The sequence below is a fragment of the Salvelinus fontinalis genome, chromosome 2 (assembly GCF_029448725.1).
Source record: "Salvelinus fontinalis isolate EN_2023a chromosome 2, ASM2944872v1, whole genome shotgun sequence".
In the NCBI taxonomy this organism is placed as follows: domain Eukaryota; kingdom Metazoa; phylum Chordata; class Actinopteri; order Salmoniformes; family Salmonidae; genus Salvelinus; species Salvelinus fontinalis.
This window is the reverse complement of record NC_074666.1, coordinates 52,014,308-52,035,830: the sequence shown is the minus strand read 5'-3', so window position 1 is coordinate 52,035,830 and position 21,523 is coordinate 52,014,308. Positions and strand designations below refer to the sequence as shown.

General features: G+C 41.4%; 1 protein-coding gene across 1 annotated transcript in view; it reads right to left on the bottom strand.

The window, feature by feature from the left end:
* LOC129820879 (follistatin-related protein 4-like) overlaps positions 1–21,523 on the bottom strand; it is a 217,591-nt gene that overhangs the window by 26,454 nt on the left and 169,614 nt on the right. Inside the window, exon 7 of the mRNA XM_055877954.1 lies at positions 2,023–2,189. Within this exon, the coding sequence (XP_055733929.1) occupies positions 2,023–2,189 (167 nt within the window). The remainder of the gene's footprint in view (positions 1–2,022; positions 2,190–21,523) is intronic.

Below are 21,523 nucleotides of genomic sequence, written 5' to 3'. Positions count from 1 at the left end.
AATGGTTTTCTTTCTCCGCAGCTATGACACAGGCAGTCCAATTCTGATCTTTCCCACAAATTATTTGACCAATCAGATCAGCTCATTTGCCAATAATTGGCCACAAGATCAGAACTGCGCAGCCTGTGTAAACGCAGCCGTATAGTGCCGCCCTCTCCTTGAAGGCAATCAAACCAGAGGGGAACAGATTTTATCTTTCCCAAAACACAACGCAATTACTTTGGAGAAAAGTAGCCATTCAATATGTAAAATGTCCCATTTACTAGTGGGAGAGAGAGAGAGAAAGAATAATACTGCTCTACCTTTACGCTGTAGCAGAGTGCAGACAAATGGGTCTGATTCCAGCATGGGCAAATTGCCACTCAGCCAGCGAAACGTTTCATATGTCAGAGTGCCTTTTGGGTTGGAATTTCAATCACAGCTAAATGTAATATTTGTTCATTGATTGCAAAATGAGATCATTTTCATAGCAAAACAGAACAACTCAAGTTGGCCTGTAAATGAATCTACTTTACGCTGACCTGAAGCAACAAATCACACACACGGTAACCCAACATTGCAGGCGTAGAAAGACACCTGAACGGAGTTCCCACTTCTGTTTTTCAGGGGAAACGGAGGTTTTGCTGAAAATACTGGATCCCTGAAAACCGGCAACATCCGCTTTCTGCCAACGCCGCTAAAGGTGCACACACAGAGACCAAAGGCCTTCCATCAGTAGGAATTATTTCCTTTGTTCTTAATTGAAATGCAGCGGTAGTGCACAATAGGAGGTAACTCTTCCCTTGCAAACTGTATGCATTACAAGAGCATAAAGCTGCCTAAGAATTACATGGGAACACATGATGCGGAGTGGCACATTGCTTATCTGTGCACACCTGCATGTTCTTGCACATCAGACATTACTTTGTGAACATGAAGGCATGAAAAATAACCTCAAAGTGGTAACTGACAACTGTAATTATCATCACACACTATTTACCACTGAATACTCCATGGCCACAGTAGCAGTAGCATGTAGCGTGTTGCACAGAGGACCTTTTTTCTCTCTCACTTCCTTGTCCTCCCCGTGACCCCGCCTATACACATGCCAGTTGACCTGCATGTCATTGTTTATTGTATTTCCGAGGCAACATAACAAGGCCAATTCGTTAACATGCAAATAGAGAATTCTAATCAGCTGGTGGATTAACAGAGTCCCACACTGTCAGCTGTGCGGATGAGCTAAACAACTCACCGGCGCCGCCACTCCATAGTTCATTAACCGCATGTAGCCAATTCCCATGCTATGCTATGTTGGGATTTGCTAATATTTATTTTGAACATGGTTTGTGCTCTTTCAGATCAGCACGACGCCTGGCAATGAGACCCACGTGCTACTGAGACCCAAATCATTACATCATTTCTAATCGAATAAATGATAGCTAAAAAGTGAGGAAAAACACAGACCTGTTTTTAATTGGAAATGGAAAAAAACAAGCTGGGAAAATAAGATGAATTAATGGCGTTAATGGGAATTAGCATTTCTTATTTACTTTCCGTGAACCTTTATCTAACGTTATTGATTATTCTTAGATTTCTTTCAGCGTGAAGAGCCCCTGTTGAGAGACACATTCTGAGGATAATCAAATATTAACCAACGTTCCAATTATAAAAGTTTTTTTCTAAAAACACACCACATCAAAGTTTACAATGTTGGACACTGGTTCAGTGTTTCACCTTGAAAGGCCAATGACGTTTAAAGACACTCTTATCTACATATCTACAGTTTTGGAGTGAAAGCCTATACAGTTTTGGGCTGTATGACTAACCTGTTTCAACCCTGTTCTCTTGGACTCTGGCTCATACTAGCATGACTTAATTCATGTCAAAACATGATTTTTACAGGGTCCTATAACTTTCCATAAATTCCCTGGTTTCCAGAAATCCTGCCTGGACACTACTGGATTTCCTGCTTATTCCCTTCTTATTCTGGGAATCCTCCAACCAGGACAACTGAAACTCTCTGACTCAGCCAATACTCACATTGATGTCCTCCAAGTCCAGGAAGTTGAGTATGATCCCGTTCCTCTTCCAGATGATTGGCGGCCGCAGCGTTCCCTGGATGGCACAAGACAGCACGGTGCTGAGGCCCACTGTTACCGTGGAGACACTCACTCTCTGGTCCTCAGCCAGGCTCAGCTGAACTACCTCTGTAGTCGGGGTGGGGCGAAGAGGGAGAGCGATAGAGAGGGCGAGAGAGACATACAGTAGGGGAGTGAGAGAGAGGAGAGGAGAGAGAGGGGGAGAGAGAAAGAGAGAGAATAGGGGGTGAGAGAAGAGAGAGGGGGGAGAAAGAGAGAAAGAAAGAAACAGAAAGAAAGACGACAGAAAGAGAGAGACCAATAAAATGAGCTGGTGGAACTGAACAAAAGACAGACTTTATTCATCACATCACAGAACACACAGTAGGGGATACAAACACAGCTGTGTGAGAGAGAACGGTGTCTGATCTGAGGACGAGAGCAGGACATTGTGGAAATATAATTTCTCTCATTAAGGAAGATTTACATTCAGCTGACTAGCAAGTCCAATTTGTTTCACCTTTAAGGAAAATCAAGAAGCACTGTTCCAGAGTGTCCCCGGGGCCCATATACAGGAAGGAAGAGAGAGGGATGAGAGAGGGATGGAAGAATGAGGGATGACAGGTAATAATGTAATAAATACACTGTACAAAACATTAGGAACACCTGCTCTTTCCATGACATAGACTGACCAGGTGATTCCAGGTGAAAACTATGATCCCTTATTGATGTCACTTGTTAAATCCACTTCAATTAGTGTAGATGAAGGGGAGGAGACAGGTTAAATAATCATTTTTAAGCCTTGAGACAACTGAGACATGGATTGTGTATGTGTGCGATTCAGAGGGTGAATGGGCAGACAAAAGATGTAAGTGCATTTGAACGGGGTATGGTAGTAGGTGCCAGGTGCACCGGTTTGAGTGTCCAAAACAGCAACACGGCTGGGTTTTTCACTATCAAATCAAATCAAATTTATTTATATAGCCCTTCGTACATCAGCTGATATCTCTAAGTGCTGTACAGAAACCCAGCCTAAAACTCCAAACAGCAAGCAATGCAGGTGTCGAAGCACGGTGGCTAGGATAAACTCCCTAGAAAGGCCAAAACCTAGGAAGAAACCTAGAGAGGAACCAGTCTATGAGGGGTGGCTAGTCCTCTTCTAGCTGTGCCGGGTGGAGATTATAACAGAACATGGCCAAGATGTTCAAATGTTCATAAATGACCAGCATGGTCAAATAATAATAATCACAGTAGTTGTCGAGGGTGCAGCAAGTCAGCACCTCAGGAGTAAATGTCAGTTGGCTTTTCATAGCCGATCATTAAGAGTATCTCTACCACTCCTGCGGTCTCTAGAGAGTTGAAAACAGCAGGTCTGGGACAGGTAGCACGTCCGGTGAAAAGATCAGGGTTCCATAGCCGCAGGCAGAACAGTTGAAACTGGAGCAGCAGCACGGCCAGGTGGACTGGGGACAGCAAGGAGTCATCAACAGTTTCTCGTGTGTATCAAGAATGGTCCGCCACCCAATGGACATCCAGCCAACTTGACACAACTGTGGGAAGCATTGGAGTCAACATGGGCCAGCATCCCTGTGGAATGCTTTCGACACCTTGCAGAGTCCATACCCAGACAAATTGAGGCAGTTCTGATGGCAATAGGGGTTGCAACTCAATATTAGGAAGGTGTTCCTAATGTTTTGTACACTCAGTGCATGTCTGAATGACCCTGGGTCAAAATTGGTTGGGGTCTTTAGGAAGAGTATAACTCATTCAATAAACAAAGATTCCCAGACACCGGACAGATATCTAAACAGAGGCGACCATGCATGAACTCCTGAGCAAATCCCTCTTCCCTTCCCACTCTGAAATGGATTGGATGGAAACAATTGGCTCTCTTCCCCCGTGTGACCTATATAAAATTACAATGTGCCATCCTCTCCTGCTGGTCTATACTTTCCTTACAGTCGGTATTGCTACAGTACATGACTTCAACAAACACTACTGGATATGCAGGCGAATCCAATGGTGATCAAATCCAGGTGATCCAAATCCAAATAGGTTTGACAGGTTTGAGACACACAATGTTGCTTCCTCTAGTCGACCCTAGTTCATGTTCAGGCTACAATACCTTGCATTTCGAAGGAGCTTGGCGAAGAGCTGCTCTGCTCGGCTAGTACATGCTTGTGACAAACCTCCCCTGCTTTTCTCGCAGAATCAATTCACGATGTTCTGATCCACCTCTTATAAAGGCTTACGTAAACCCGATTCATCAGGCTCTGAAAGCAGAGAGCCAGCGGAGCCCAAACACAACCTGCTTGAGAGGGAAACATTTACTGTTGCCGTCTAATGATCGCATTAAGCCAAGAACTACTTTGATTGCTACATTGCTTGCTGTTCCTTCGTTCAGTTACAAAACATACCAAAAGAGGTGAAACACTGAATTTATAGTAAAGTAACCAAGGGTTACATATAGGATTAGTGAAAAACTGAATTTATAGTAAAATAACCAATGGTTACTTACTGGATTGGTGAGATTAGGAGAGCAGATCTAATAGTGTGCCTTTTGGGGGCCCTAAGTGAGATAGACGTTTTAACGTTTATTTTCTGCAATTCTACACATTTTGCCATTAGGTGTAAAGAAAATGTTGCAGTTTTAAAGCAAGTGTTCTGCAAATCTACACATGTTGCCATGGGGCAGAGAGAAAGCATGTGGAGTTTTACAGCACATTTCATGCAATTCTACCCATGATTAGGCCGAATACAAGTTTAGATAACTGACTAGACTAACTCCCAATCTAAAAACTGTTAGCTGACATGGCTAATTGAGTGACTGTCAGTGACTCAAATATCACAAGTAAAACATTTCTAAATTGTACCTATTATGTATTCTACTATTCTTACTCTCAGTTTTAAGTTGAGGACCCCGACTGAGTTCCAAAATAAAACAGTATTCGTTTTTTTTTTATGATACGTTGCCACTTCCAGGTAGGGTTTAATCTATCCCACAGTAATTGGGGTGACATGGTGGGCTATGAGAGGTAGGCCAATGCAGAGCAGAATACATTGATTTGACATTGCTAGCTAGGGAGCCTACTCCTCACTACAACTGGCCTCTCATGTACACTGCATACCTTTATGTTACTGGTATCACAATATGCAGAGAGAAGGATTGTGCAAATGACTGAGTAGTCAGTTTCCATTTTTGTTCTCCAATGTTACATGTACAGTATATGAGTAGAGAGTAAAGTTGTTGAAAAGGACATATTCATTTGCAGGGTCTTGAGAGCTGTCTCCAAACCAAAAACAAAACTGAAGTGAAGAGGAAATTCGTCAACTCTTGAAGGACAGTGAAGGTTGATAAAACTGATAGATCATTGTTAAAACCAACACATTTCAGCCTTCCAAATTCAGCCATGATATATACACTTTGACACTTATGAGCTGAATCAAATGTAAAATTGAGAGTGCACTAAGATGGAGGTTATTGCAGAGACAACCTGGCAACTTTTCAAACCCACTCCGTCTAGAAATTCAGCCTACACTGTTTCGTCTGGCACAAAAGCAATACAAAAAAAACACCCACACAAAAATGTCTTCCATGTTAGAACAGTGGTGGGTTCATCTTTTGTTGGCTCTGAGCATTTCGATGTGAAATAAATACTGATGCCAAATGGAGATTTTGACTCCAGCTTTGGAGATTGTTGTTCCCTGAGGAGAAGCCTCTCTCCATCCAATTTTTTACCAGCCGACTACACAGGCAAAAGCCTCGTCTTCTGAAGAGCAGAGCGTGTGTGACAAAGGCAGACAAATTACATATCCACTGGCCATGCCTGCACGGTTCTCCCTGTTGGATAGGGTTGACATGACATTATCTCCTTAATGATTCCTAGGCTTTTAAACCCACCCAAAAATTGCATGTGTACGAGTAACTTTCCTGCAATTCACAAACTATTGATCCATCAGTGGTAACTGCTACCGCCTGCTATATGCGGTATAGCCAACATGGAGGATGCTCGTTTCTGGCCTCCGCTCCAGAAAATACACACAGAAATGTAAATGCAAAGTAGGAATGAGCTCTCCCTGGGAATAACTCATGTGGGCCTCTGAACGCAGCCCAGAAATCTCATCCCCTTTCTACTATATTACCTGGGGCCTCATGTGCCTAAATAAGACATCCCTGGAAACAAAACAGGGAGAAGAGAGCTTGGCTGTCTGCGAGGTGGGGGTACACAGGAATGAGAGTCGAGGAGGGAGCATTAGACTCGGTAAGAATTCGGCCTAAATGTTTGATTGGTCTCCATAGCTCCACCTCCCAAGCTCTCTGAAGCTTAAGGCAATCTGATTAAGTTGTCAGTGTTGTGGCTAAGGCAATTTGCGACCAAGCTTTAACTTCCTGACTGATGTCTTGCTGTTGCTTCAATATATCCACATAATCTTCCTTCCTAATGATGCCATCTATTTTGTGAAGTGCACAAGTCCCTCCTGCAGCAAAGCACCCCCACAACATGATGCTGACACCCCCGTGCTTCACGGTTGGGATGGTGTTCTTTGGCTTGCAAGCCTCCCCCTATTCCTCCAAACATAACGATGGTCATTATGGCCAAACAGTTCTATTTTTGTTTCATCAGACCAGAGGACATTTCTCCAAAAAGTACGATCTTTGTCCCCATGTGCAGTTGCAAACCATAGGCTGGCTTTTATGGTGGTTATGGAGCAGTGGCTTCTTCCTTACTAAGCAGCCTTTCAGGTTATGTCGATATAGGACTCGTTTTACTGTGGATATAGATACTTTTGTACCCGTTTCCTATAGCATCTTCACAAGGTGCTTTGCTGTTGTTCTGGGATTGATTTGAAATTTTCGCACCAAAGTATGTTCATCTCTAGGAGACAGAATGCATCTCCTTCCTGATCGGCATGATGGCTGCGTGGTCCTGTGGTCTTTATACTTGCGTACTATTGTTTGTACAGCCGAACGTGGACCTTCAGGCATTTGGAAATTGCTCCCAAGGATGAACCAGACTTGTGGAGGTCTACAATTTTGGAGGTCTTGGCTGATTTGTTTTGATTTTCCCATGATGTCAAGCAAAGAGGCACTGAGTTTGAAGGTAGGCCTTGAAATACATCCATAGGTACACCTTCAATTGACTCAAATTATGTAAATTAGCCTATCAGTAGCTTCTAAAGCCATGACATCATTTTCTGGAATTTTCCAAGCTGTTTAAAGGCACAGTCAACATAGTGTATGTAAACTTCTGACCCACTTGAATTGTGATACAGTGAATTATAAGTGAAATAATCTGTCTGTAAACAATTGTTGGAGAAATGACATGTCATGCACAAAGTAGATGTCCTAACCGACTTGCCAAAACTATAGTTTGTTAACAAGACATTTTTGGAGTGGTTGAAAAACTAGTTTTAATGACTCCAACCTAAGTGTATGTAAACTTCCGACTTCACCTGTATATATATTGTAACGACCCTGTGTTTATAAGCATGGATATCGACTCTGCCGCTCGAGCATGCTTTTGCGGCACAGACGATAGCGCGCTGGACTTCGGGCTAGAAGGTTGAGGGTTCGAGACCTGCTCCCTGCCTGTTTCATTACAATAGATATATATATATATAACAAGTATTTGATACACTGCCGATTTTGCAGGTTTTGCTACTTACAAAGCATGTAGAGGTCTGTAATTTTTTATCATAGGTACACTTCAACTGTGAGAGACGTAATCTAAATCTAAATCACAAAAATCCAGAAAATCACATTGTATGATTTTTAAGTCATTAATTTGCATTTTATTGCATGACATATGTATTTGATCACCTACCAACCAGTAAGAATTCCGGCTCTCACAGACCTGTTAGTTTTTTTTTAAGAAGCCCTCCTGTTCTCCACTCATTACCTGTATTAACTGCACCTGTTTGAACTCGTTACCTGTATAAAAGACACCTGTCCACACACTCAATCAAACAGACTCCAACCTCTCCACAATGGCCAAGACCAGAGAGCTGTGTAAGGACATCAGGGATAAAATTGTAGACCTACCCAAGGCTGGGATGGGCTATATGACAATAGGCAAGCAGCTTGGTGAGAAGGCAACAACTGTTGGCGCAATTATTAGAAAATGGAAGAAGTTCAAGATGACGGTCAATCACCCTCGGTCTGGGGCTCCATGCATGATCTCAGCTCATGGGGCATCAATGATCATGAGGAAGGTGAGGGATCAGCCCAGAACTACACGGCAGGACCTGGTCAATGACCTGAAGAGAGCTGGGACCACAGTCTCAAAGAAAACCATTAGTAACACACTACGCCGTCATGGATTAAAATCCTGCAGCGCACGCAAGGTCCCCCTGCTCAAGCCAGCGCATGTCCCGGCCCGTCTGAAGTTTGTCAATGACCATCTGGATGATCCAGAGGAGGAATGGGAGAAGGTCATGTGGTCTGATGAGAATGAGACAAAAATAGAGCTTTTTGGTCTAAACTCCACTCGCCGTGTTTGGAGGAAGAATAAGGAGGAGTACAACCCCAAGAACACCATCCCAACCGTGAAGCATGGAGGTGGAAACATCATTCTTTGGGGATGCTTTTCTGCAAAGGGGACAGGACGACTGCACCGTATTGAGGGGAGGATGGATGGGGCCATGTATCGCGAGATCTTGGCCAACAACCTCCTTCCCTCAGTAAGAGCATTGAAGATGGTTCGTGGCTGGGTCTTCCAGCATGACAACGACCCAAAACACACAGCCAGGGCAACTAAGGAGTGGCTCCGTAAGAAGCCTCTCAAGGTCCTGGAGTGGCCTAGCCAGTCTCCAGACCTGAACCCAATAGAAAATCTTTGGAGGGAGCTGAAAGTCCGTATTGCCCAGCGACAGCCCCGAAACCTGAAGGATCTGGAGAAGGTCTGTATGGAGGAGTGGGCCAAAATCCCTGCTGCAGTGTGTGCAAACCTGGTCAAGAACTACAGGAAACGTATGATCTCTGTAATTGCAAACATGTACCAAACATTAAGTTCTGTTTTTCTGATGTATCAAATACTTATGTCATGGAATAAAATGCAAATGAATTACTTAAAAATCATACAATGTGATTTTCTGGATTTTTGTTTTAGATTCCGTCTCTCACAGTTGAAGTGTACATATGATAAAAATTATAGACCTCTACATGTTTTGTAAGTAGGAAAACCTGCAAAATCGGCACTGAATCAAATACTTCTTCTCCCCACTGTATATACACACACACACACTACCATTCAAAAGTTTTGGGTCACTTAGAAATGTCCTTAAAATAACATCAAATTGATCAGAAATACAGTGTAGACATTGTTAGTGTTGTAAATGACTATTGCTGCTGGAAACATCAGATTTTTTTATGGAATATCTACATAGGCGTACAGAGGCCCATTATCAGCAACCATCACTCCTGTGTTCCAATGGCACGTTGTGTTAGCTCATCCAAGTTTATAATTTTAAAAGGCTAATTGATCATTAGAAAACCCTTTTGCAATTATGTTTGCACAGCTGAAAACTGTCATCCTGATTAAAGAAGCAATACAACTTGTCTTCTTTAGACAAGTTGCGTATCTGGAGCTTCAGCATTTGTGAGTTCGATTACACGCTCAAAATGGCCAGAGACAAATAACATTTTTCTGAAATGCGTCAGTCTATTCTTATTCTGAGAAATGAAGGCTGTTCCATGAGAGAAATTGCCAAGAAACTGTAGATTTCGTACAACGCTGTGTACTACTCCCTTCACAGAACAGCGCAAACTGGCTCGAACCAGAATAGAAAGAGGAGTGGGAGGCCCCGCTGCACAACTGAGCAAGAGGACAGGTGCATTAGAATTTCAGAATTTCAGAAGAAAGTGCTTTGTTTTTGGCCATTTTGTGCCAGTAATCGAACCCACAAATGCTAATGCTCCAGATACTCAACTAGTCTAAAGAAGGCCAGTTTTATTGCTTCTTTAATCCGTATAATAAGTAAGTATAATCAGTGTAGATATTCCATTAATAATCAGCTGTTTCCAGTTACAATAGTCATTTACAACATTAACAATGTCTACACTGTATTTCTGATCAACGTGATGTTATTTTAATGCACAAAAAATGTGCTTTTCTTTCAAAAGTTACCCCAAACTATTGAACGGCGGTGTATATCTTTTTTTAAAATTGAACCTTTATTTAACTAGGCAAGTCAGTTAGGAACAAATTATTATTTACAATGACTGCCTACCCCGGCCAAACCCTAACCCGGACAACGCTGTGCTTTTTGTGCGCCACCCTATGGGACACCCAATCACGGCCAGGGTCTGTAGTGACGCCTCTAGCACTGAGATGCTGTACCTTAGACCGCTGCGCCACTCGGGAGCCCCACAATATATATAGAGAGTCAGGATAGATCATTTCAGGTTATACAGAGTCAAGCTAGATCATTTCAGGTTGTATAGAGTCAGGATAGATCATTTCAGGTTATACAGTGTCAAGCTGGATCATTTCAGGTTGTATAGAGTCAGGATAGATCATTTCAGGTTATACAGTGTCAAGCTAGATCATTTCAGGTTGTATAGAGTCAGGATAGATAATTTCAGGTTAGGTAGATAGATGAATTAATAGATTCAGGATATCAACACCTGAAAAGGAATTTGTTTATTTTGCCATTCTTGATACATGCTACCTATTCTCCAATGCTGCCAAAGCTGCTTAGCAATGGGCTTTAAAGCAATCAGGTTTAAAACAGCTCTTAATTGGTGCTCTGTTTCCTCTTGCTGGGCCACATTCTTGTGACTGCATGGTTCCCTCAGTCCAATCCCTAACTGATAGCAATGTGCCACTACTGCAATATAATATCTGAAGAAAAGCAGCCACATTGGACCTAAAGTACAAACATGCATGCACACACACACAAGCACGTGCAGACACACACTTTTATGTGTCTTTTCAAAGCGGGGAGAGGCTCTATGCAGATATGCCTCCCCTGAGATCCCTCGGTGACTACAAACAATCCCTAAATGTGTTGCTGTACATATAAGCCTGGGCTGTGCAGGTGGGAACTGATACGATATGGTTGTTCTATTATCAATTAAAAACAGACAATATTTGCCACGTCCAGTAAAAGGACTTGCAAGGACTTATAAGGTATTGTAATTTCACACCAAGGCAAAGTGATAAAATACATAAATACACCAGCTAATACATTTTTGGTTCCAGGAACGGTTGGGTGAGGTAGAATTTGTATTTATTAAGAATCCCCATTAGCTGCTGCCATGGCAGCTGCTACTCAGACCTGGGGTCCAGCAACATGACCTCTTATTCCGAGAATGTTGCATACCGCAGCATTCCAGGAACAGTCTAACGAATTGTTAACTCCAACAAGTTCTAAAACGTTCTACGGAACATGAATTTATCTTAAAACCATAGACATTAAAACCAGTAGATAGTGATAGTGCCGACGTCATCCACGTATTCCTATGGAAAACTTGACTCATGAAGCCAGAAGTATTAGAATTTGAAGCGTGCCATATTGCTGAATGGGGCTGAATGGCACCCCCCAAAAAATGCTAAGGATCATGGTGAATGTGTTCGAGACTAGAAAATTATTGTGGTCGATGTAGTTGTTTTCATCGTGCCTGAGAGAGTCAACCTTAATGTCTATGGAACCTCCTCGTAGCCTGCCGGGCCTGTGATTGGTCTATGTCAGCACGTGGTCCTGTGTGACGACAAATGTCATAATAATAATTTACATAGGCTCTCTAGGGCACCGCTAGGTTGCTACACGGTAGCTGACCAGCAAAGCTTGTGACTTCACGCTCCAGACTGGACATTGGGGGCCTGCTTAAAACCCAATGGGACCCAGTAGAAAGAGGTCTCCACATGTTTTTGAAAGGCTTTTTGCTATAGCTGAGATGGCATGTGAATAAAATGTTTCCAGCACAACAACCTGAAGTTATTACCATTGGAATAATACATTCACTTCTGTCTCTCTCAGTTTTCCTTTAGTGCTCTCCCTCTCTTTCATTCTCTCGCTCATTCATTCATTCATTCATTCATTATCTCTCTCTCTTGCTTTCATTCTCTCTCTCTCTCGTTCTTGAGTTCTCTCTCTTTCATTCTCGCTCGTCTCTCTCTCTTTCATTCTCATCTCTGTTATTCCTCTCTCTTTCTTTAGTTCTCTCTCTCTCATTTTATCTTTGTCTCTTTCTTTAGTTCCCTCTCTTTTATTCTCATCTCTTTAATTCCTTTCTCTCTCTCTCTCGTTCTCGCTCTCTCTTCAATTTGAGGGATCTGAATGTGTCAGTTGGCGAGTGTGCTGGTAATTCATGGAGGGAAAAGAGAAGATGAGCCATCAGCAGCCCACTCATTAATCACACACAATCCAGAACCTTAATCTCCTCCACAGGTAAAGATGAATCCCTCCATTGCCTCTCGTTCTACTTCTCCTGTCTCACTTTTATTCTACTTCTGTCTCTCTCTCTTGTATTTTTCTATTTTTCTATCTTTCTCTCGCCACCTCTCCCTTTGCCTCTCCCTCTTTCTTTCTTTCTCTCGCTCTACCTCTCTCGGTCACTTTCTCTTTAAATGTGCCCCAGTGGCTCTAACAAAGCCAAGGTGGAGAGACTGACTGCGGCTCCCTGGCAGGCCTGAACTACAAGGAGAATGAAGCTTTTTATAATCACTAAGAATAGGAAAGGTCTGGATGATGAGAACAATCACATCATTAAACTACATTTTAAAAGTTTAGAAATAAGGAAAGAGTTCATTGATTGGGCAGGACCTATATCTCTAAGTGAACTCTGTAATATAGGCACAGGAGAATCTGCAATGTAAGGTCAATAACATACTACATTGCTGCTAGTCTGCTTATTGGTTTATTAACAAAAATAGCAATTTACATTTACTTGTAAATCGGTATCTAAATGAATAATAGCATGATGTTACTAGGTACTAATCTCTCACTTCGAATGCTCTCACTAGATTTCATGGAAAAATATTATTTTATGGAAAAATAGGATACAGAATGTTCAGACACATGCAATTTTACATTTTTCAATCCGTTATACTGCTTGTGAAACGGAGACAAAAAAAGCTTTGTAATTTGGGGAACAGTATACGTTACTGAGGATAACTGAGGAGAAATTCTATGTCACAGCCAATTGCCATTATTTGCTAAAGAAATCCATAAATCCTTATGGAACTCAATTTCCCGAACCATAAAAAAACAATTGTTTCCAGTCACATATTTTTTTATGGACTGAACGTTTGACTGAGAATGGGTGTCTTTCTCATGTACATTAAAAAATTCACAACCAATAGTTTATGTAAAACTTACTCTATTATAGATTAAGTATGTGATGGCAAATATTCAGCGGAGTAGGAAAAAATAGGTTCAGATAATGCACTGAACAGTTGGCAGATTAATCCACTTAATAAACAATACCGTTTTGTACCATTGGTATTTGCTCGTAGTGTGAAGGATACTTTTAACCTTGGACACAATATCTTCATCTTACAATAGTTGAGGATAGGCTTGTTTCCTAAAATGGAATCTGAAATTCCATTTTAGGATTTCTTTAGGGGGCTGGCCCATCTCAAGGCGTCCTCAGGTTATAAATATTTTCACCTTTTCACCTTTTTCTCCTTGTAAGGTACAAAATAAACAAAACATGTGCACACCCTCCACCCTCATAGACTTAACAAAAAAATTACCACAAATAACGAACTGTAGCGACCCTGTGGTTATAAGCCTGGATATTGAATTTGCCACTTCAGCATGCTTTTGGGGCACAGTCGATGCCACGCAGGACTACGGGCCAGAAAGTTGAGGGTTCGCCGAGCACAACGGATGAGCTAACTCTCCCTGACAGTTTCGAAAATCTGATTTTCAACATGTTTATGCAATATTTATAATTATCTAAAATATATGCAACAAATGTTCCACCAACAGGTTTCTGTGCCAATGCACCATAACCAATAAACAAAGCATACAGACTTCGGGCGCTTCAACATGGTTTGCGTTTTCAACGCTACAATCTGCATTGTTTGGATGCTGGAATTATATTTTGGACGAATGTGCGCAGGTAGCCTACAGGATACGTTTGAAGTAGTCTATAATCAGATGAAAACGTCATGACTGGTTGTGTTAATGCCACAAATAAGAGATAATACATTGTAAAAGTGAAATGACAAATATTTAGGCTATAGGATATTGAAGCGTTATGAATTCTAGGTGCGCGAGGAATAGCCACTCGGATTGGAGAGAAGGCAGAGCTCAGCGTCCTGAATAACTGGGCTTGCTGGAAGCATATGTGGCCACATAATTATAGGATGACTTGGTGATCGACAACAGACAGCGCATCTCAGTATCGGCACTTAAAATACAGTCAGACTGGCACGCTACTTTCGTAGAATGGAATGAAACATTCAAATCACGTTTGCCCTGTTATTCAAATGACATTTTCACTGCAGTTTACAGCCTAGAGTAGAACGTACTCACGTGAAAACAATGCAATGGGGTGTTGGAGGCTACTCTAGGTAGGATAATTGTATTGTCCCTAAACAAGATCGATAGGGCAGCTTTTTGAGCTGCCTGTCTCATGTCTTCACTGTTCTTTCATGCACAATGATGCACCATGTCCTCTCCACTTATAATGAAAATTAGTGCAGCTTTGAATAATTGTATATGTGGTATGATTGCTACTTAGGATATTGCAGATGTGGACAAACGATCCACCTACCACTATTGTCACTATGAATGGTGGATAGAGAGCAGGCTAGACCGTTAGACTGGTAGACTATATTGCTCTGTGTGGTTTAGTTAGTGTGTGGAAAAACTTAGTGCATAAGGGATGCACCAAAACACCTCGATATAGGGGAGGTGCATGCAAGCAGATGAGGAAATTTGGCTAGGATGGAAGTAATGGTATAGTAAAACCTGCAAAAGGGCAAAAGTAAACCCGGGAGAAAAAAACTCTACCCTCCCCTGTGCCAAATAAAAACCACAGAACCCTCCCCAAAGCCTAAAAAAACCCATAGACAACCTTCACTTAATACTGACCTCCAAGCGTTAGTGAGGAGCTACACATTCTCTGAAACTAATCTCCAACTAAATTTGGCTAGATCAAGCCTGATTCATTAAAGGCCAACATGCAATCTGGATATTCTTTAATCTGTAAAGCAGAAGCATTACAGATTCTGTGAAGGAAATGTAAAGGTAATTTACGATTGAGCCGACATACAGCATTTACTGTGAATGCAGTCTTCACCAACACATGAACATTGCCTTTAAATTTCAATCACGATGTAATGCTGAATTTCCACGATAACGGATTGAATAGAGCCTAAATCTTTTAAAAACAGCCAGCCAGAAGCATTTTCTTATTAAACAATGCTAAAGCCTTTGACAGGGGTAAATAGATTTTCTTGTTTTAAAGCCTTAAGGAGGAGGTAAGAGGGATTAATTGCCTGCAGCATAAATCTTTTTTATGGGTGCCACTGACTGACCTGACCTAGAGATGTTATTGGCTACCAGCTGAAGGTAGACCCAGTAAACACACACACACACACACACACACACCATCTCTTCTGCACCTCATGAAATGGGGTGTGTTTGAAATGTCTTCCAAAGCGTCAATATTAGACCTTGGTTCTTCTCAGCGTGTAGGAATCACATTGCGCCAGACAGTGTTTGGGTTTGAACATGATTTGCAACTTTTGAATTGAATTTCATTCCGCGTGTTATTCATAAAGCTAGGGGCCCGATTCCGTCAGATCCGCTTTAGCCGACATCTTCATAGCTGATGATTTGATGTGTCGGAGGTGGAACTGCGTTAGAGCTGTCAAATCCACAATCGACTCACGGTATCATACCTAAAGCGGACATTGCCATTGGCTGCACAAAGACGCAATAAGAGAAATCCCATGCAGCCTTGTTTACACTTTCAAACACTAAAATGTGAGATGTAATCTACACCTCGTTTAGGATGATATAAATCCTCCTTATTTCATTTAATGATTTTCATTATTTTTTATATAGCCTACACTTTCTAGTTCTGAACTTCTAACGCGAGTGGGACGGGTGTGGCTTCGTGACAAAGATCGCTTGACAGCTCCAACGCAATTCCACCTCCGACCAGGGGCGAAAATCTGAGATCAACCTTGGAGGGGACAATTACATTAAATTTTCTCAAGAGAAATTCCTGAGGGGGACACCAAAAGTAGTGCTGTAACACATAGCATACGTTGTTAAATGTATATTGAGGAACCATAATTCCTACAACTGGATAATTGATAGGTACAGTAGTTAACTGAAGGGTTTTCCCAACTTGTTCAAATGTTTAAATCATTATAATTCTACTACTAATAATAGTTATAGCAGTGCTCCTTACCAGTCCAGTATGTATGCAGGTATTCGTACTTACAACCAGCAATATCAAGAAAGGTCAGTAGGTGACAATGGTACTGTACACTGTATGGGTGTAGTTTTCATAAATACAATGAACATGGTGTGATCACATCTAAAATAATCTCCATTGAGAACCATCACAAAGTTGGTCTCCGTATTGAATTGACCTTTTAATTTGACTTTTTCTGATACATTTATATAGTCATTAAATATGTCCACCTGGCCTGAGTCTACAATATCTTTGCAAGAACAAAAAGCTTAAAATAAGTACAGTTCTAAAAGCAAAATAACTACTTCAATGAAAAACCAAAATAAATCAACCAAAATATCCTTCAGTCAGTGTCTCAACTCTTCAAACAGCAGCTATGGACAAGTATGTCGCACAAAGTATGCAATTTTAAATAAAATAACATGAAATAAATCATTTGTAAGTGTACTAAAAACTACTAAACAAAAGAACAACTATCAATTACACCATGGGTTCCAGTACCCCAAAAAGGTTGAGAACCACTGCTATACACACTACTGAACAAAAGAACCGAGCATATGTTTGCGGGTTTCCTCAACAACACATCAGTTGGCACTTTCGCAATGCCCTCGCCTGTTGTCTCCGACACCCTGTATAGCCCAATAAACTCCTTGTGAGGGACAAGGTCATGGTCAACATAACGCAGACAGACACTCTCCTGTTCAGCACCAGAGACATCTTGAGTACCATCAACAATTAATGAAAATTGTACAATCGGAAGAGACCTAATCTCAGCTGCAATGCCTCGAATGACTATTGGCCATGATGTTCAGAATTTCATTCTGTGCTTTGGGGCCTGTGTACATTGTGGTACGCTCTGTTAACCACTTCAGTAAAATGGGATCATCCTCTTCTGCCCTAAGTTTCAAAATCTGGTATAAATTCCCACTGTCATCCGTGTGGCCTCTAAAGGCTTGTCCCTGTCTTACTACATGCCGCACCGAACTAACAATTTTCATCAAGCAATGCCTTGCGTCATCCTGCTGTTTACCCCACGCGCTGGACATAACTGGACACTGATTGGATTTAGCTGGTGTGCTGTTACAATTACAAAGTGGCGGTGGGTTTGGCAATTTTGATGTGCTGTGAATTTTTCAATGCCTTTTCTCCAGTTCCTAAATCCTGCACTAACGAAGGCAGCATCAGCTCTTTGGCCAAAAGATGGCTGGCTTGAAAACCCTTGGCTAAAGTGAAAACACAATACTCCTTTTATTGATGGATTATAATGTAGCCAGGGGAAATCGCGAAACCATCTCTCTTGAAACGTCAACACTCTGTTGGCAAGAGTTTGCGGTTCTATAAATTGTGGGTGTGGCTGATATGGTTTTGTGCCATCACTGTGGTAACTGGACAATGCTGTGCCACTGTCCCCTATACTGGTGCTGCTGGCAACAAGGGTGACACTTGGTCCTGCCGTGGCTGTGACACTGTCCTCTGAAGTCTCTCTCCCTGGCTCTTTCCCTTTCACCACCCTAACTGACTCAGTCTGTCTCCTAGAAAATAAATAAGGTGTTTGCCGTACTCCTAACTACCGGTACCCAAAACTACACAATTAATCACAACAGCAATACCATTGCCGTAAACAAATCTTAGTTTAGTCACCAGTTTAAGTTGAGAGTGGGGGTATCCATGGCATTTTCCAATTATGTCCCTATTTTACAAGTAAAAAAAATTGAGAACCTTTCATAATGTTGCCAAACAAAGACTCAACAAACTTACCTGAGACTCCCTGTCTGCCAATCTGTCCCTGCATATCTGTCCCCAGCTCTGCTGTCTGTGTGCCATCTGTTGCCTGCTCTGCCTAATGACATCATTGTGAAACATTTCCATTAGCATTTTACTTCTTTCTTATGAACATTTTATCAACTAGTCTTTGAGATATTAGGATACTAGAGTTCTTACTATGCGTTTTGGTGTACTGACAAATACTTTGATGTCCGTCTTCTTACTTTTTCTGCCATTTTTCTACCTGGCTGGCTGGCTGGCCTAGCTGCACACACACACATTTACACAACACATGCTGCAACCTTTTGTAATTGAAAAAGTTTGTTTCATATTGGCTGGCTTCCAACAATAGCTGAATTTGTAAAGCTAGCGAGCACCAATTCCGTTTCTGTGTGTTTGCTATAATCTTTGCTACCTGGTTAAATAAAGGTGAAATAAAATAAAATAACAAAAGTTCACTAGCGACAATTTATCTTTTGCAACGAGACCATTATATATATTTAAGACAATGGTAGAAGAGAGTGTAGTTCTGTTCTGTTCAGTTTGGACTTCAGTTTATTGCTAACCTTATCACAGGGACGTCGAAGCACTACAGCTGCATGCTGATCTTGGAATAAACTGACGATAGCAAAGATTCCATCTTTGACGACGCCACATAAATGGAATAGGTACTAGCTAGCTTGATAGTTAATGTTTGCTTTAGTTTGCGCGCTAGCTCTGCAAATTCAGCTAGTGTGTGAACCCTGCCAACATAAAAATAAATAAATAACATTGCTATGGACCTGGTATGGATTGACTGGATTAACCTCATGTCAATTACGTACATGTCCCTTTCGGACAGTAGATACGAACCCTTTATTACCTTGCCAGCTAAAGAACTGGCAGTGGATCAAACCATTGTGAGGCAAAGGGCGGGGGGGGTCGCAATCTTTTGAAATTTAAATGCGCTATTAAGTGTCTATAATCAGCACAAGTGCTTTCATTGCGTATTATTAATATTATTGAAATTACATAGTTATGTTTACAGTGATATATTGGGGGGGACAAATCATATTTTTCCCAAGATGGGGGGGTCGTGTCCCCCCCGCCCCCCCTGGAATTTCCGCCTATGCCTCCGACACAGCCAAAACATCAGCAATGCGGGTGTCTGCTATCACCGGTTAACACTTGATCTGATTGAATCTAGACCTAGAAAGGAGGATGGCGAAAGCTAAGTATGTGCAGGGAAATAGCTAAGTAAGCGTTGTGCAGTAATGCCACCATGAGACTTGAAGTACTGTTGTTCTGCCTTGGCTTTTAACTGACAATGAATGGCATTGATGGGGACGTTATAGTGTGTTATAGTACTGGGAATACTGGTTCAAATCTGTGGTCCACTGTAACAGAGACTGTGGTAAAAGCCTAGTAAGAACGCACAGCCGTAATCACCAGACATCTATCTCTGAATAAAATAAAAGAGGAGGCAGTAAATAAAAGGCATTAATGCTTTAATGTTACTAGTTTTTTAAGGTCTGTTGCATTCAGGTGTAATACATACTGTGCATGGCCAGCCCATAGATCTGTACACAGATAAAATAATATACTTCTATGGGAGCTAATGAATGCAGTATCACACTGTGACAAAGTGAGAGCACTTATCTTGCATTAGGCTCAGGCAGCGTAACTTTTTTCTAAACTAAATACTGAGGGAGAAAAAGTAGAAAACAGAAGGAAAGCGCTACTAAGGTACACAATAGTACATTTTGGTAGACAGAATGTGCTCTTTGGTAAAAGGGGTGAATTGGTCATCAAAAAGAAAGGAGAACCAAGGCACTCTTCATATAATTAATTAAAATGCCTTTATTTGTATGGCATGTTCAAAACATGCCATACAAATAAAGGCATGTTAATTAATTATATGAAGAGTGCCTTGGTCCTCCTTTCTTTTTGACGAAATACTGAGGGACTTAAAGCAGTTTTGCTATAGGTACAGAAAAATAACAAACATGTGAGACTGATATTGCTGTAAAAGTTAGTGTTTCAAATGAGTTGCTGCTATGCTAGCACATTAGCTAGCAAGTGTAAACATTAGCATGTGTGAGAACATTCCATTCAATAGCACAACACGTGTGTCACTGCTTGCAATAGCCTCAACCATTAGTGTAAGTCAGTAACCAACATAGGTGTCAGGCCCTAGTTCTTGTCATGTAGTAGGATGTCAGATCCCAGTGAGCTCGATGACTTGGGGAGAGGCTGCGGTCACATGTCACTGGCCTTGGGGCAATTGTCAGCCTCACCGCTCCATGGCGACACTTATCGTAGATGGCAGGGCAAGGGGGCAGACGGTGGGGGAATACACAGTCATAGGGACTCTGATTGGAGACAGTAAATGGGGGCTGACAATGCTCAGCTGTCCCAGTCCATGTGACTATGATTTTCCTCACCAATGGACATTTCTGTAATGCATGTCACTGCCATGGTCTGTGTGACACACTGATGGGGAGTCAGGTTGGATTTACGTGACGATTAATAATCAGTCGTCTGACTGATATGACAGGAAGCCTGTCCCTAGCTGTTTCCTCTGTTTGAGGACAGAATGGAAGGAAAAGAACATTCCATTTTCCTCTCAAGCAATAATCGCAAAGTGCAGTTTGACCTTGTCTGAAGTGTTTTTTTTCAAGTGAAAAATGTTGGGAACATCCTTATTACAGTGTAATTACATATGTTATTACACTATAATTACATATGCAATTACACTGTAACAATCATTGTAATTAATTGTAATAATGCATGGTTACACTGTAATAACTCGTGGTAATTGCATTCTGTAATTACAGTGGTGTTAACAACGAATGCTAGTTACCATGCTTGTTAAAGTTTCCGATAACATCCCAACACACCATATTTCAGCCTGCACAAACCACTTGATAAGTGTTAGCCAATTGAAAACCGATCACTTTTGCAATAAATAGCTATGGAGTATGATGCCCAGGCCCAATAGCAAAAACGGGTTCACAAACAGTTAACATTAAAAAAAACTTTAAAATGTTAAACCATTTCACTGTGCATTGGGTCAATTATTTTAATCATCAATTAAACATTTGTAAACACATTAATAAACAATTACGTTTAAAATGATGATAGTCATTCGTGATTGCCAAATTGTAAACCTATTATTAAGCTTGGTTGAATAATGCTTTATAAATGCACTTAAAATGGTCATAAGACAAACTTTTATTCCATTGTGTAACCTTGCAAGTGTTTCACCGTTGAGGAACATTCTCACGTTTGGCTGGGCTGCATTGGTGCAATTATTTATTTAGCGCAGGAATTAAGG